Source organism: Gambusia affinis, linkage group LG07 (assembly GCF_019740435.1).
Source record: "Gambusia affinis linkage group LG07, SWU_Gaff_1.0, whole genome shotgun sequence".
NCBI lineage: Eukaryota > Metazoa > Chordata > Actinopteri > Cyprinodontiformes > Poeciliidae > Gambusia > Gambusia affinis.
Window position 1 is genome coordinate 11,815,763 of NC_057874.1, and position 16,441 is coordinate 11,832,203.

General features: G+C 38.2%; 2 protein-coding genes across 2 annotated transcripts; both read left to right on the top strand.

Moving 5' to 3' along the window:
• Positions 1-1,269: 1,269 nt before the first annotated feature.
• Positions 1,270-10,274, top strand: LOC122834690 (MAP kinase-activated protein kinase 2-like). Its single transcript, XM_044123364.1, has 10 exons — positions 1,270-1,889; positions 3,545-3,684; positions 6,846-6,910; positions 6,993-7,072; positions 7,565-7,691; positions 7,830-7,905; positions 8,231-8,355; positions 9,201-9,286; positions 9,372-9,452; positions 9,563-10,274. The coding sequence occupies exons 1-10, from the start codon at positions 1,617-1,619 to the stop codon at positions 9,800-9,802; spliced, it is 1,293 nt and encodes a 430-aa protein (XP_043979299.1). The 5' UTR covers positions 1,270-1,616; the 3' UTR covers positions 9,803-10,274.
• Positions 10,275-11,568: 1,294 nt separating this feature from the next.
• si:dkey-197j19.6 (neural Wiskott-Aldrich syndrome protein) lies at positions 11,569-15,274 on the top strand. The gene is made up of 9 exons (XM_044123365.1): positions 11,569-11,721; positions 12,456-12,602; positions 12,873-12,959; positions 13,551-13,626; positions 13,766-13,826; positions 13,912-13,981; positions 14,086-14,239; positions 14,376-14,575; positions 14,657-15,274. Exons 1-9 carry the CDS (start codon positions 11,623-11,625, stop codon positions 14,765-14,767), a joined length of 1,005 nt encoding a protein of 334 aa, XP_043979300.1. The 5' UTR covers positions 11,569-11,622; the 3' UTR covers positions 14,768-15,274.
• Positions 15,275-16,441: the final 1,167 nt, after the last annotated feature.

Sequence of the window (16,441 nt, forward strand, 5' to 3'; positions counted from 1 at the left end):
TAGCAAATAGAGTTATTAACATTTATACAAACAAATCAAATATGAGTTTTGTCTTCTGGGAATTTGTTGTTTTTTGTTTGTTTTTCGGTTAGGGTCTAGTTTTGAATATCTAGGGCACAATACCTAATAATTAAATATATAAATAACATTCTCTGTCAGCAAAAGTTCAAACACCTGGTTTATCTAAAATATCAGCTTTGACTAGAAAGAACTGAATTGTGCAAATCTGCATTTTATGCAGTCCTCTTTGCTTATTAGCGCAATAAAGACCAAAAACCTAAAATCCTGCCTTTCACTTGAGTTTATAGGGTGGAGGGATTAACAAAACAACTTTACAGTTACTGGCACTCTGCAAGCCAAATGGAGCTGAAGCATTTATGTAAAGTGTTGTTTTTTTAAGAGTCAGGGATCACTTAATTAGCAGTTGGTAACTTCCTGTTTCAGTGCAGTTACACAGAGTTCCTTCCCTGCAACTCAGTGTTCACAAAGGGAACAACAGTAAAACACGTCATGAAAGGGAATTAGATGTGTGCTGGTTTTCATGAGCAAGCAAAAACAGAGTTTATTTGACTAAAGTTGCATATTATTCAGAGCAATAACTAAAATGTTTTAAAAGCAGCAAAGGGACCCGGGCTCTCTGGTCTGAAGCACTGGATGTGTTTTGTTTTTTAATATAGCCTATGTCCAGATCACCCTAAACTACATTAAAAGCATCCAATAAGACTCTCAGACATAATTGGAGTTCCATAATAAAACATTTTATTTCTATTCAACAACTCCCTTCCATAAACCTGTCACTATTAATGTTAAATTAAACAGGTTTATTACTTCACAAAAGCACTACACATAGTCACCAGGTGATTACTATCACAGGGTCTCAGATTTGTCGTCATGAAGTTGTTTTGAGGTTGTTGTTTTTTTATCAGTCGGGGGTTTGCGGCTGGAGTAAGTTCCAGAATATTTTAATACAACATAACTTATTATTTTTGGGCCAGGGTAAGCCCCCAATCCTTCAGGATCTTAACAACGCCTCTGTTTAGCAGTGTGGTTTGAATATATGTAACAACGACCTGCCATAAGTTAATGTTTTCCCGCTAGCTGCGATATTTTTCCAGGGATCAAGTTTCCGTTTCAGCAGCCGTAAGGTCGGACGTTGACCAGCACTGTTCTCAGCTCTCTATCCGTTCCTGCTGGTTGTCCGTCGTTACGTGCCTGTTCCTTTAAGAAATCTGTGAATGGTGACTGAACTTGAGCTTTCCGCGCTGACGTAAAGGGTTACAGAGGTTGATGTTCCCTCAGAAAGCGGCAGAGATCTGTAATGAGGACCGCATAGGGGGTGGAACTGATTTTCTTATTATTATTTATGCTCATTTTCAATGTTTCAAATTAAGTTTTAAGTTGTCTTATATTTACTCTTGGTTCCGCTTAAACCTCCGCCCTCTTTTGAGAACCTCTTTTTCTTTATTTTCTTTTTTTTTATGGCTTTTTTTCCTCTTTTTTTTTTCTTGCTTTTGCAGCCTAAACAGTTTGGAAGTCCTCTTGTTGGATCACAATGCCGCTGGATTGCTCCTGTTGGAGACGGCAGTGAGCTTCAGTCGGTTCGGTTTTAAGTGAAAATGCTTCACATTGAGGAAGAGGAGCAGGAAGGGACTCCAAGCCCGGGGCAACACGGGACAGCGCTCCGCAGCAGCGGCTCCTCCAGTCTGGGCAGCAGCAGCAGCAGCAGCAGCACAATGGGGCTCCTGCCACCTGCTTACCCTAAAGTGGAGTTTAAGAGAAACGCGGTGACGGATGACTATAAGATCACGTCTCAGGTTCTTGGTCTGGGAATCAATGGCAAAGTGCTGGAGTGTTACTGTAAGAAAACAGGGGAGAAATGCGCCCTGAAGGTTTGTATTTGCTTTAATACAATGTATTAAAAACCATCAATAATGAATTTCCCCTCAATCTTTTTTATTTATGCTTTAATGTCCAACATTAGCGTAGGTTAATGAACTTTCTTGTTGTTTATTATAAGTATTTATTAAAATATAATTATTACAAAAATAAATTTTAAGCAGTAGTCTAAAAGCTGTCAGAGGGCTGCCCAGACAGTGATGTGCTGTCTGTGTCGCTTTCAGCTTTCTCTGTTTTTTTCCCCTTTTTTCGCTGCCTGGACAATGATATGCTCTGTAATGATATTGCATAATGGTCTGTATGACTCTGACATTTCACAAAAGTTGTAATTTTCCTCTCATCCGCTCCACAGTGAGCATTCAGGAATGAGCTCAGATTTAATCAACAAGTAGCACGTTGCAGCAGAGCTTTCTAGACAATAAACAGGAAGAGCGGCTTTAAGTTTCTTCTTCCAAGAGTATTTCTTTCGAAAGTCTGTTGAAGCTATGACTAATGAGCTATGGTGAAATTTTGGGAGCTCCCGCATTCCTGGTCAGGACTCATTTATGAGTAGCACACTCTTCAAAAGAGCTGGTTAAAACAAACATCTAATTAGTGTGATTTTCCTGGCTAACCATAACCCTGCACTGAACGAGCGAAACTGGTTTGGGTTTGAAATTAGCACACTGAATTTTCATTTCCATTCAGTGGTTGTCAAATTTTGCAGGTGAAATACTTTGTTAGAGGAAGATTGTTTTCAACAAAATTGAAAAGTTAATTATAGTCAAACATTTACAACTTTTTAAATTTCCTTTATTCAATTATTTTGGTTGTTGTTGCTTTTTAAGAAACTTTTTTCCCTTCAAATTGTGTTTTTTTTTTCTTAGAATAAACTAGCAGTAAAGTGAGAACTGGGTTTTTCTCCAACCCTAACAAACCGTTTTAAAATGCCTTTACTCATTCAAACAAACTGAAATTAAATGTTTATTCTTGTTATGTTTGTGGAAGAATACCAGACAGATGTGTTAATTTTTTTTTCTATATTTAGAAAACAATACTAGTGAGCTTTTAAGTGCCTCTAAGGCCTTTTCTGTAGATAATGTTCCTGCTTGCGTTAGCCTTCAACTTTTCTCCCGACAGACACTGTACACGACCTGTTCAAATCTGCTGCTACGTCACATTATTTATTCCAGCTGAATGCTTTCAGCTGCCAGACATAACATTCACGGAAACTTCGAAAGCCACTTTTCTGAATACCTATAAACACACCATTATTGCTCAGACTGCTCTTGCACCTAATTTAAGGTAACACCTGACAACAGGAAACACTTTCAGCTCTCGCTCTGTTGGCTGGGATAAAGTTTCCCTGCGCTGCTTGTTATATGTTGGCAGGCTGATGCAGAGTGGGCTTGGACAGACTCCCCCGGTGAAGCTGAACGTTTTCTCACCTTCATTGCTCTTCCAGGACTCAGATAGCACTTGTGATTTTTCTCGAGGATTGAAGCGAGAATCTGGGGAAACAAACGTCATGCCCTTCGCCTCATAAATGAATCATGTTACTGAATACAGTCTGATGGTTTCAGTGCTAATGCATTTTAATGTGAAGATGAACTAACAATAACTCTGGTTTTACATGAACATGAGAAATGTATTTTTGGTGTTTCATCAGATTCTCTATGACACTCCTAAAGCCAGACGCGAGGTTGAGCTTCACTGGCGAGTGTCAGGAGGCCCCCACATCGTGCGAATCCTCAGCCTGTACGAGAACATGCACCAGGGGAAGAAATGTCTGCTCATTGTGATGGAGTGGTGAGTGTCACCAACACTTGAACAAATTCAGACATAAACAGCTTACCACTTGGTGCCAAACAGGAAATAACTACCTAGAACTACGAGAAGTCTCCTAATCTTTTTAAACGCCACAGCTGAAAACTGGGGGTTCATTAAAATTTGCCCCTAAGCAATGGTTAAACCAAAGGCAGAAAACTAACCATAAATGACAATTTACTTTGCCCTGTCATTATATTGCGTCAGAACCTGAATGTTTTTGGGACTCTGTAACCAGAGTCACCATCTTTGTTTCTGGCAGCGAGGATGGTGAAGTTGAGTTAAACAACAAAAAGCTCATAAATGTAAGTCAGGGAGAAAAATGCCAGGTGATTCACCGAGGAGTAATCAACACGGCTTGCGTTTTTATTTGTTCATGGCTTTTTGGTAGTTATGTAAAAGAAGAACTTGTTCTAGTGTAACTCCACGTTTTCCTCTCATAAAAAGCTTAGAGGTAAGACATTTCCACAAAACCTGTGTCTCAACTCCCACAATTAAATTTTACCTATTTTGAATAAAACATGGCCACAAGAGAATGCCCTTGTTTTTGTTTGTTGTTTTTTTTGTTTTTTTACATTTGTTCTTAAGTTAAAAACAGCAACTTGATCTCTGACTTAGATCAATATTTATTTTTCCTCCTTTCTATCGCCTGTGAGCCAGAAGTTTTTAATTTTAATCTGTTTTTTTGTGTCTGCAACATTTTTATTTTTTTATTTTTTTTTTTACTTTTGCTTTACTTTACTTTAAACTTTTAAATATTTCATTCTGTTTCTTTTCAATTATTTTATTCACAATTATCAGCACTTTTGTCAGTGTCTGCTGTTTTTAAAGTTCTTGCTTGTTCTGGTTTGGTCCATTTTGGCTTTAAGGGATGTTACTGTTATGCTGCCCTGAACGTTCATCCTCTGAATCCTGTTTACCCTGAACCCTTAATCTCCCCTGGACTGTTTTTGGTCTGCGTTTTGATTAGTGCTGATATTTCTGTGAAGCACATCATCTGATGTTGCCAGACTCGCCCAAATCACTCCTCCTCAGTAGCTTAAAACCTTCTGAGGTGCTGCCAAGTTTGTGAGGTTTTACTCTGTCACTCAAAACTCCAAAACTTTAGCTGTGTTTTAATTCATTGTAATGGTTGCAGACTTCTGCTGTCACTACCTTTGTTGGACTGAAGTGATGAGGCAGAAAATACGTCAATGTCAGTACTGGTGGTCAGAACTTTTTTTTTGCATAGAAGTTGGTCTAAACTCGGTGAAAAATCTTAATTTTCAAACATGTAATAAATGAAGGTAATTCCCTGTCTTTAAAAGGGTGGAGTTATGTAAAATCAACTCTTTTGAGCTTTACAATATGTTATTATGTCAGTGCCTCAGCAAAAACATACCTGGAGCGTTGCTTTGATTCTTTCCTGCTCGTTTGAGAAATCGTTTAGTCTCCCGTGGCAACCATTCGGTTTGCCTAAACGCCCTCTCATGCAATGCGCTGTCCAAAGCGCCACTCTGGGGCTCCAGTCTCCAAGCTATGTGTCTGTCTCACAGAGCACCCCTTCCATTCAATTCCACCTCACAGCTCCTCCAGACTAGCGGCAGCAGCAATTAGCAAACAGCTGGTGCCAATGTCAGTCTGCTGAGATCATTATTGCAACTACTTCTCAGTCGAACACTCCTAAAACTGTTGTAACTGGAGAAACATTGTTGTGATCGCGTGCTGAATGTGCAGTGTCAGAAAGAGTAAGAGCTTCTTAAAGAGACAGAGGCCCAATTTCAAGGCGTCAGATTGCAAAGTAGATTTGTGTTGTTGTTTTTTTGCTATATATAGCATTGTTATAACAGCTTAAGATAGCATAGTTACTTTATTATGCAATAAAATGGCTTTATGTGCCTGTAAAGTGTTACTGAGAAACATTCCTAGGGTGTTGTAATTGTGTCTGTTTGAGTTCCAGAATATATATAAAAAAAACAATTATACTTCTAACATAAAAAGTTTAACAATGAAATATAACATTAATTGGAGAATTTACTTTCTATGTCTCTGCAGAAGCTTAAGTCCCTTTTAAATGAGCTGTCGAAAAGTTTAACCTCGGATATATTATTCAGAAAATTAATCCCATCCATCATTTTGGGACTTTCTGCTACAGAGCCCCATCCTGGAGGTTCAGGTTGATGTCCAATCTGTTGCCTCCCTAGTTGTTGGAACTGTGGCTTCTTCGTGCATCTTGAAATTGAACTCAAGGATAAACCATACTTGTGAAGGTGTATAGTTTTCTATTTTTTAAGTTTCTGAAGAAACAAACAAAAAAATCTCAGTCTAAATCTTCTTTGTCATCATTCTCTTATTTAGCGAATAGAAATTATTTTGTGCATCATAACTGACCTAAAGCAGCGAAAGTTAAGTCAAGCAGTGATGGGGGGAAGATTATTTGTCTTTTATTTGTATATACACTGTACAGTGTATATAAATGTAGTTTCAGCTGAATATAAGTACATTTAAATGAGATTATTTTTTTTTAATGAAAAGTAAATTAAGTAAAATGTTCAACTAATATTAAAAGCGACTGAAAACCAATGGGTTTTAATTAGGGAAATTAAAATGATTGACTGTATGAGGTGTCAGTCTCTAAGTGGCAAAAGTCGAATGTTGTACAGATTTGCAGCCACCTTTAAAACGTTTTTCCTCTGATTTTGAAATAGGAGCTTGAGTTAAGGCAACAATTCCTTAATGTTGATGAAAAAGTACTAATTACATTGGCAAATGTTTTCACTGAAGACGTGGAAAAATGTCTTGCTGTAAGTAAAATAATCTCCTAGTGGTACAAGTAATTTTCAATCAATATTAAGAAATAATTGGTGTAAAACAATCTCTTATATTTTGCTGAAAAGTTACTTGTATGTTAGTTTTGTCTATCGTATTTGCACTGGAAACGAGACCAAAATTACTTTGTAAGATTTTGTGTTTTTGCAAGGCATAAATATGTGTTATAATCTGCACTGAGTTTGGTTTTGCTCTGAAGAGTGACCTTCTAAACACTAATTGACCAGGCACAATGGTTTGCTTTGTTCTAATGTGCCGTGGAGAACCGTCCTGTAAGCATATGCCAAGAGTGTCCTCTCTGTCCCAGTTCTCATCTTTTGTCCACCTTGTCTCAGCATGGAGGGAGGGGAGCTGTTCAGCCGCATCCATGTCAGAGGGGACCAGGCCTTCACTGAGAGAGGTGGGTCAGCTCTTCTGATCAGCCGCCTGATTCACGTCTCGTCAGGCTTCGCCTCAGTGTTTACGTTGAACTTGTCCCTCAGAGGTGTCGGAGATCATGCACGACATTGGCACGGCCATAGCGTACCTCCACCATGTGGACATCGCTCACAGAGACGTGAAGGTAACACTGCTGGACAATATGGCTGAAAAATCATGATGTAAGGATTTTATATCAGTCCATATCAATAATTATCGATTGCCTTTTTGTTTTAAATATATGAAATACTGCCAAGCTAGTGACCTGATCTTTCCTGTCTTACAGTTTTCACTTCTTGTCATTGTTTTTTTTGTTTTTTTTAAAGCAGTTATGCGACACGTTTGCAAACCTTAAACTGCTGCAGCGCGTGTTACTCAGCAGATTGTTGCTAAGTAACCAAAGAGTGAGTGAGTTACTTGATGCCACCCACCTAGCTTAGCTGGCTATGAGAAGTTGAGCACATAAAGCTTTTTCTTTCTACCTACATCACCCAGATTGCTGCGCGGCTTTGGATCGGAGTTCAGTGAAATTATTGATCAGACGTATAATCTATTGATGTTGTTATTGATTTATTGTCCAGCCTTAGTAGAGCATAAAGAAGGATTCATACCTCACTTTTCTTTTTTACTCTTGCAGCCTGAGAACCTGCTCTACACGACAAAGGACAGCAACGCTACGTTAAAACTGACCGACTTTGGCTTTGCAAAGGAGACTAAAATGCACAATTCCCTCCAAACCCCATGTTACACCCCGTATTATGTTGGTGAGAGATTTAACCTCCACTGGAAGCTACTATCAGCCGTTATATGAGTGATTGATGTCAGCTTTTTATGTTGCATCACTTTGGAGCATCTTTCTTTGCTCGTTACTGATTTGTTTTGTTCTTGTTTTCTCCACGCAGCGCCTGAAGTGCTCGGGCCGGAGAAATACGACAAGTCATGTGACATGTGGTCCCTGGGGGTCATCATGTACATCCTGTGAGTATCATGTATGTCTCGACCTCATTCAGCTTCTTTTGTTATATAGATCTGCTATTCAGCTGCTGAAACAAAGAAAAATGTTTTTCTATGTTGTTTTATTTAAATTTTTCAGAATTTGTCTCTTTTTTTCTTTCTTTTTCCTTTTAATTGTTTATTTATTTTCTTATTTTCTGTTCTTTCTGATATTTTCTTCTTAATTTTAATTTACTATCTTTTTTCTGACTTTTTTTTCCTTTTGTTTATTTTATTTGTTTCCATTTTCTTTTCTCTTTTTTTCATCCCCTTATATGTTGATTTGTTTTTTTGTTTGTTTGTTTTGCAGACTCTGTGGATTTCCCCCGTTCTACTCCAACACAGGCCAGGCCATCTCTCCAGGTATGAAACAGAGGATCAGACTGGGCCAGTATGAGTTTCCCAACCCTGAGTGGGTTGACGTTTCTGAGGAAGGTCAGTATTTTTACCATTTCCTACAACACACAAATTAAATAAGTAAATACTGGGCGTGCTGTGGTGGCGTAGGGGATAGCGCAACCCACGCTTGGAGGCCTTGAGTCCTCGATGCGGCTGTCGGGGGTTCGATTCCCGGACCTGACTGACATTTGCCGCATGTCTTCCCCCTTTTCTGTCAGCCTACTGTCATATAAGGGACACTAGAGCCCACAAAAGACCCCCTGGTGGGAAGAAAAATAAGTAAATAACATATATTTTATTTATTTGAATCACAAAAAGGTCCTGAATTAACACAAAACACTTATAATTAAACCATTTATTTTAGATCTTATGCACTTAAAACTAGAAAAGGTATTTAACCTGCAAAAAACCTCTAAGTTCAGGTTTTTAACTTACTGAGTCTTTCCTTGAAATCTTCTTTTTTTGCTTATTTTCTGTCCATTACCATGTCAGTATTACCTGCTACACTAACAGATGAAACAGTGTTGGGTCGACCTTTAAAAGAAAAATATTAAAAGTATCTAAGAAGGAATAAGAATGTTTTTGTGACAGAATGTCAATAATTCAAGGTATAAGATCAAATATAACATTTAGTTGACTAAATTGAAGAAATTGAGAAGTTAAAGGTTTATTGGCTGCAACATATAAAGATATTTAGTGAAGATTTAAAGTTGTAGCACAGAACAGAAGCTCTGAAAACAGACAGCATATGTAGGGAGCATAATGCTTTCTGTGGTTTTGGAAGTAACAGACATCCTGCTTGAATTCAGTTAATTGTAGCATCTTAGTCCATTGCCATAAAAGCACATTACAGTAAGAGCTGCTCGCTTCTGTACCTGCAGCCAAACAGCTGATTGTTCAGCTGCTGAAGACAGACCCCAGTGAGAGGATGACCATCGGTCAGTTCATGAACCACCCCTGGATCAGTGTAAGTTCATACTTTGCTTTCTCTCTGTCTCTAAATCGTAACGGTAGTCTGTTCTGTGTGTGATGTTTATGCTTTGACCCAACAGCAGTCGATGGTGGTCCCACAAACACCTCTGCACACGTCTCGGGTTTTGACAGAAGACATGGAGTTGTGGGACGATGTGAAGGTGATGCTTTGTCCATCTGCTTGTTTTTTTTTTGAGTGTATTTTTAGAAAATTGCCACTAGGTGGCAGACACGTTCCAGATCACATTTATACCTCAACCTGTTCCTGCAGGAGGGAATGACCAGTGCTCTGGCCACCATGCGTGTGGACTACGACCAGGTGAAGATTAAGGACTTGGACACGTCCAACAACCCTCTGCTAAACAAGAGACGCAACAGGCCAGCAGGTGGCGCTACAGGCCTTGCAGAGGGTGCAGAAAGCGGCAGCAGGGGTGGAGGAGTGGGGTGCATCAGTCAGAAAGACGTGGCCTTTAATGAAGAGCATGGAAAAACAATTTCTGGACAAAATTAGTATAAAACCAAGTTGTACGCATTACTCCCTCCACATATCATTTACATTGTGTCTTTATTGTTTGTGTTTCATTACTCATTAGTAGAAAAAAAAAAATCACATTTGTATTTGAACAATTTTAGCTCTGAAGCACAAAAATAAATTTTGTTTAACACGTTTCGTGTCACTTTTTACACCGAAGATAAATCAGTACACGTCGAGTTATTTACTCTCTTAACAAAAGCAAAAAAATTTGCAAATGAAAGCAAAAAAAAAAGATAAAAAAGAACGGCATTTATTAAATATAATGGTTCACAGCTCTGGAAACAGGATAAAAGACCACTGCAAAATGATAAGTTTACTTTTTATAGATAAATGTTTAAGTGAAATAAACACTGTTCCTTTATTCTATGAAGTACTGACAACATGTCTCTGAACTTCAAATCAAAAATGTTGTATTTTATTTGCAGAAAATGAGAAATGGTCAAAATAACAAAAAAGATGCAGTGCTTTCAAACCTCAAACTATGCAAGGAAAACAAGTTCATATTCATTTAGGACCAATAAAACTAATGTTTTAATTCAGGAAGAGTTTGGAAATCAATATTTGGTGGAAGAACCAAGATGTCTATATTGGGGTTCAGTGCAGCGGGATCTTCATTCATAACTATTTATTGGGCCCTCCAGAGTTTAAAGGGCCACATGATTAGAACATTCCAGTTAATAGTTGTGTGTTTAGATATTATTTTATCGATGGAATCAAAGTAGTTTTTATCTGTATACGCTTTACAAAGTGCTCCTTGAGATTACAGACCCAGAATTTCATTAATATTCTAACGGTTTATCAATGGATATTTTTATTAATAGATTCTGGCACGGCCAGTCCTTTGAAGACATTCATGATGCAGTCATACTGCTGTCGTAACACATTTTGTGGAGTAGTACACAGCAAATTCTGCAGAGTTAAATCGACACCGAGTCTATTTGGTCCTTATCAGAATTGGTGTTATTTTAAATCTTTTCAGAGTTATTTCAACAAGAAATTGACTAATTTTAACACTTGAAAAAGTTAGAACTGCTCAAACTATTGTTGAAATAACTCTGCAGAATGTGTTGTGTAGTAGCATTTTGGAGGTTCGGTACGTCTCTGTAGGAAGAGCATTCTGGTCCTGGAAGGTTAGATGGATCAAGATTATCCTTCACAAATTAATTTCCTATTAATTTGTGAAGGAGGATCTGGAGGATGGTGGCAGCATTATGCTGTGGGAATGTTGTTTTTCAACAGGGACAAAGAAGCTGGGTAGACTCAATGGGAAGTTGGATGGGGTTAAATAAGTGTCAATACTCAAAGAAAACTTGTCAGAGGCTTAAAATAATTAGGTTCCAGCAGGACAAACAAATGCTTTGACCCAAATGTGAACTAAAGCCTGCAAAAAGAATAAATAAATGAACAAACCTCATCCAAATGGAATTCTTGTAATTTAACAGTTTTTAAAGTACAGTTCAGATTTGGATACCCAAGTGGAAATGCAACACCAGTTTCAAACATTTGCTTGGGTGAAATCAGTAATGATTGCAGCTCTATGTGGACATATGTGTGTCTGAGCTGAACGGGTTGAATTGTTTCATGGTGGCTCTCTGACGGCCACAGTACATAAACAGATTTGCCTATTCAAAACTGCGCTCTGTTCACACACTGTCCATAAATTTACATAAATGCTTGTTTCACTGGAACTGAAGACATTCAAAGCAGGCATGAGGATGTGTCAATGGACACATTTAGAAAGGACGCAAGGAAAAGCTTGGGGCAGCTGAGCTGAGCAAAAAAACCAAGTGGAAGTGATGGCGCTCAGTCAGATCCCCCAGTCTCATGTAATGAGTGACCTGCTGACGATCCGTGAGAAAGGCATCCTCGTTCGTCTGCTGGAACCGCACTGCAAGGTCAGTTCAGTTTAGAGCCACTTTACAGAACCAGTTAGTCAAATATGGTAAACATGCAGAAAGATTTGACACAGAACAAAAACTTTATTTGTGTGGTTGATTTTTGCTCTTGTAAAAGCATGATTCCTATAGTAATGACAGTTTCTATGTTATCAGCTGCTTCTATCAGGGTGGATGGGCTTTAGTTTTCCTGGTAGCCGATGTTTGTCCGGTCGGCCAGCGGCCCCCGTCTGGCCACCCAGTTTTGTTGGTGACACTGTTAGGATGACCAAAGCCACTGAAACTAAGATCAACTTTGAGACACATTATTGAATCATTTTTGTTTACTCCACAGATAGAAATAAAACCATCTCTACCTCTAATTAGATTTTGATCCCTCACATCACCATAAAGTTGGGTACCAACCCTTATGGTTTTATGAAATCAGTGAAGTGAACTTGCCATTTCTTAGTGGTAATCATTAATGCACACCATATCTAAAACATGTTGCATGTGTCCAGTGTCCACTTAAAAGTAATTAAATCCCTCTTCTTTAAAATAATGATGTTTGTTTTATTAAAAAAAGAAAGAAAGAAAGACAGAAAGAGAGTTTTTGCTGCTGCAATACAAAGTAATCATTGTTTTCTTTGCTTTTTGCCCATCTTTACTAGAGATGCAATAAATGTTGGTGCAACAGTCAAATACCGGATATGTAATATATATTTGCCTGTGGTAACTTAAAAAATGTATTCTAGTTGGTCAAAACTACGGTTGCCCAGATACTCCAGGCCAATGATTGTGAGGGTGAGAGCCGGAGCTGGCATCGTGTGGACTGCGGTGTGGTCTGCCTCATTGAGGACACGTCTCTGCAGTCCTTTTTCCTGCGTCTCTACTGTGTCCAGGTGAGTAGAACAAGCGAGAGATTGTTGCTCCTCTCACTCACACATGCAGAAACATGCAGGGGTTTTTTTTTCCCCTCTGTAAAGTAATTTTTGTTTGTTTTGGGTGTTCAAGCAGAGCTACACGTATGGGTCAGCTTCCTCTAATCTGCAGTTTCCTGTACAAACAATGAGCCCTGTTTAAATTGGTGCATCTGCACTGTTGCACGTACAGCTCACAGTTTACGAGCACTTTTACTTCTTCTTTTTGCTTTGTCCCTCCCTTTACTACAGCGTGCCAAGTTACTGTGGGAACAGGAATTGTACATTCCTTTCAAATACTCTGCAAGTCGAGCATACTTCCATACTTTCCCTGGAGAAGTAAGTCATCTTGTTTGAATAGCCTGTCAGTGTGTTTGCAGAAACACTCATACCATTTAAACTTCTTCACATTTTGTCACATTCCTGCCTTAAATTTTAACTTACGTTTGGGTGTTTAATCCCCACCCCTTTGTTAATAATTCATGGAGCCATTCTTTTCTCTTTTTTTTATTACAGTTTTGCGCTTTTGGAAACTGAATTTTGAATCCAATTTTTAAGTCTAACCTCAAATTGGACGGAGAACATCTGCAAACTTAACAGTTTCAAATATTGTCACAGATTTGTCACTTCAGACTTTGACTAAGCCCATTCAAATGTATTATTATGACTTGATGTTAGCTATTCAATTGTGGCTCTCGTCATTCCCATGAAGAAGAGCAACGGCAAAGCATGATGCTGCCACCACCATATGCCAGAGACGTTTGGGGTAGTGGGCAGGGTTAGTTTTCCTCCACACATGGTGTTGATCATGTTAGCCAAACTTAATCTCCTCTGACCAGAGCATATTCTGCATATTTGTTTTATCACAAAAAAGAATGAGAAACAAATATTTTGTAATTCACCATTGGAATATTTGTTCCTTCCCTGCAGGCCCACCAGGTCGGTCTCAACTTTGCAAACGAATCTGAGGCAGAGGAGTTTCAGTCTGCAGTGGAGGTTGTTCACGGTTAGAACAAGGAGCAGATCAATTGCCTGTCTTGTCTCACATAAAATGTGTTTGGTCCTCTTCATAACATATTTTAAAAGAGAAACTGTTAGAGACTGTTATTCCTGGTTAATCTCCTGTTACATGTTCCTTTTTGCAGAAAAGATGACAGCCAGGATTGGGAAGTCAAAAACTGAAGAAAAGATCATCTCAACAAGCAAGTAAGAAAAAAAACGCATTTTAATGAGAAGACTGAGAAATTCTTTGAAAAGGCAGTTTATTTTACACCCTGCGTGTGTTTTGTAGGGAGAAACAAGAGGATCATTTTCACGTAGAGCCAGTTTGCTTCCCACCGGTTCCAGCCTCTCCAAGTTTGGTGAGCCAGCTTGTGTGTAGCAAACATAATGTCTTAGTAAAACTGCAACAACACTATGGAAATACTGAAACGTCTCTATACGTCTTTCCATTTCCTGATGTTAGTTTTCAGATCTGGATCCTGGTATGAAGAAGCTGTTGATGGAGGCAAGACTAAGCGAGGAAGACCTTAAAAACAAAGACGTTGCTGAAGTTGTCGACTGCATCATTAACCAATTTGGAGGACTGAAAGCTGTGCAAAAAGAGCTGAAGAAGAAAGGTATTTTTCTCTCGAAAGGATTTTTTATTTTTATTTTTTTTTAGAAACACCGCATTTTCTCTCAGTTACTAACTTTTTTATTTAAAAAGATCCACAATTGAATAAGTCTGAGTGACTTCTCTGGTACATTTGATAGGCACAGCTTCACAGACTTTACCAAGATCTGCAGGGGCATCCATTTCCCTAGCTTTGCAGAAAGGACCTTTACCACCGGTTCCCTCAACCCAAAACTCTGAGCAGACAACAGAAAACACAACCAGAAGAGGTGACAGTCAGGATTCTCCTTCTGCTGCTCCCGGACATCCAAGATTAATAAGAAGTGCCAGTTTTAAAGATGTAAGAGGAGCTCGATTCTCTGTGTGTCTTTGTTTATATTTTTAAAACTAAAGGACGAAGTCAACTCTTTTGTGTTTTTAGGTGGGCTCGTCAGCAGAACCACAAAAAAGCGATCTCATCCTGAATGCACTGAGAGAAGTATTCAATCAGAGGCAGATGCTCCGGCAAACCTCAAGAGAATTTCAAAATTAAAGACGACTTAGGAAAGAAAAAAGAAAAACATTAAGAAAGCCAGGTAGGTGGTGGAGCAGTAGATGCATTAAGATATGCAAGACTTACGGTATAAGAGCTGGTTATGACTTCTGTTGTTCTCACCCAAAGTCATTAATGCAGCAGCAAGAAAGTTCTGGAGGTAATAGATGGGAAGTGAAAGTGATGATTGTCTGCAACTCAGTAAACTTAACGTCTTTAAACTTGAAGCTCACCAGCAAGTTTCCACAGAAGCTTTCAAATAAAAATATGCAGAAACGATGCCTGTTGGATTCTTGTTTATGGCGGGAGTTTAAAAAATAGCTTTCAAAACTGACTACTTCTTCAGTTAATTGGAACAAGATCCATGGAGGTTCTCTATTTAATTATTTAACTATTTAATTAACGTCAGTGTTTGTAATGTTTCCAGACATAATGAATTGTGATGGTCACACATTTATCTGTGAAGAATTGGACACTCGTATTTCACTTTCTCACAATAAACGTAGAAAAAAGTCCAAGATTTTCTGTGATGTTTTGCTGATAAAACTTCATATTTTTTTTGCATTTGGGGTTATTTACAGAGGAGCTATAAAATATTTAAATGGGAAATGCGAGACAGTGGTAGGTAGCTTGAAGTTGTTTTAGAACTCTGTTTTGGGCTTTTAATTTTTTTAATGTTTTTATTACAATGCACATAAAAATACAAGCCATTGAGTTTTTCCAACATTATTCTAGATAACCTAGTTTTAAACGGCAGTCACAACAAAAACATTGCAAAGGTGTTTTGGAAATGTATGAAGGTAATTAACCTATTTTTAAAAGAACCGGAACTGGAGTGAAGCAGTTCCATTGAGGCTCCTCCAGGGTTTAAGGTGTGGATGAATTGCTAAACTGTCAACAAGACTGGACCCGCCCCAAACTCAGAACACTGCCAAGAACAGATTAGTACAACACTCAAAAAAAAACGGTTAGGAGAAATAACATTCCAATCAATGGCTACACATGATCAAAAATAAGATAATTATTAAACAAAAAGGATTGAAGTGAGAGACAAATGCGACACAACCAAATATAGAACAAAAATAACTTTAAAATGTCACAGAAGGGCTTGAAAGGAAAACAAAATGTGCAAATTTACCTATTAATGATGTGGGATAAACATAAGCACTCAGCAACCTCTTACATTCAAAGGGCCACTTTTGCCCCTGCTGCTACAAAATAAAATTTGCCCAGAGCTGCAAGAAACCATTTTCAAACAACATAAAATATTTTGTGAAGAACACTTAACTAAATTAAACTAAAATTTTATTCTATTTTCAAATCTTAGAAGAAAATTAATTCCTTATCAACTTTGTGACAAAGTAAGATAGGTAGCATAGTTTGAAGTTAGTTACTTTTAACAGCCTGCTGTAGATATTGAAAGCACATTTTGCAGAGGAACGTACAAGAAAATTGCAATTTCTTGTTGCATTCATAATCAAAAATATTTTCTTTCTGGTTCTGTGAGATCCACAGTTGAGCGGCCAGAGCCATAGGTTTCAGATCACTGGTGTAAGACAACGACAATACAAAAGACAAAAAATGTTTCCAGAGTGTGGAAGATTTAAAACAATAGTCTGGCAGACTAACAGTTAACAAAATATGCACATATACAAACCATTTTCACACCATGGT

What these genes read in the sequence shown, in the direction of transcription:
- LOC122834690 (XM_044123364.1), top strand. Translation starts at nt 1,617, where the DNA reads ATGCTTCACATTGAGGAAGAGGAGCAGGAAGGGACTCCAAGCCCGGGG. An exon ending in TCGCTCACAGAGACGTGAAG is followed by an intron (nt 7,073 to 7,564) that starts GTAACACTGCTG and finishes TTACTCTTGCAG; the next exon opens with CCTGAGAACCTGCTCTACAC. An exon ending in TGAACCACCCCTGGATCAGT is followed by an intron (nt 9,287 to 9,371) that starts GTAAGTTCATAC and finishes TTGACCCAACAG; the next exon opens with CAGTCGATGGTGGTCCCACA.
- si:dkey-197j19.6 (XM_044123365.1), top strand. Translation starts at nt 11,623, where the DNA reads ATGGCGCTCAGTCAGATCCCCCAGTCTCATGTAATGAGTGACCTGCTG. An exon ending in TGCGTCTCTACTGTGTCCAG is followed by an intron (nt 12,603 to 12,872) that starts GTGAGTAGAACA and finishes CCTTTACTACAG; the next exon opens with CGTGCCAAGTTACTGTGGGA. An exon ending in AAAAGAGCTGAAGAAGAAAG is followed by an intron (nt 14,240 to 14,375) that starts GTATTTTTCTCT and finishes TACATTTGATAG; the next exon opens with GCACAGCTTCACAGACTTTA.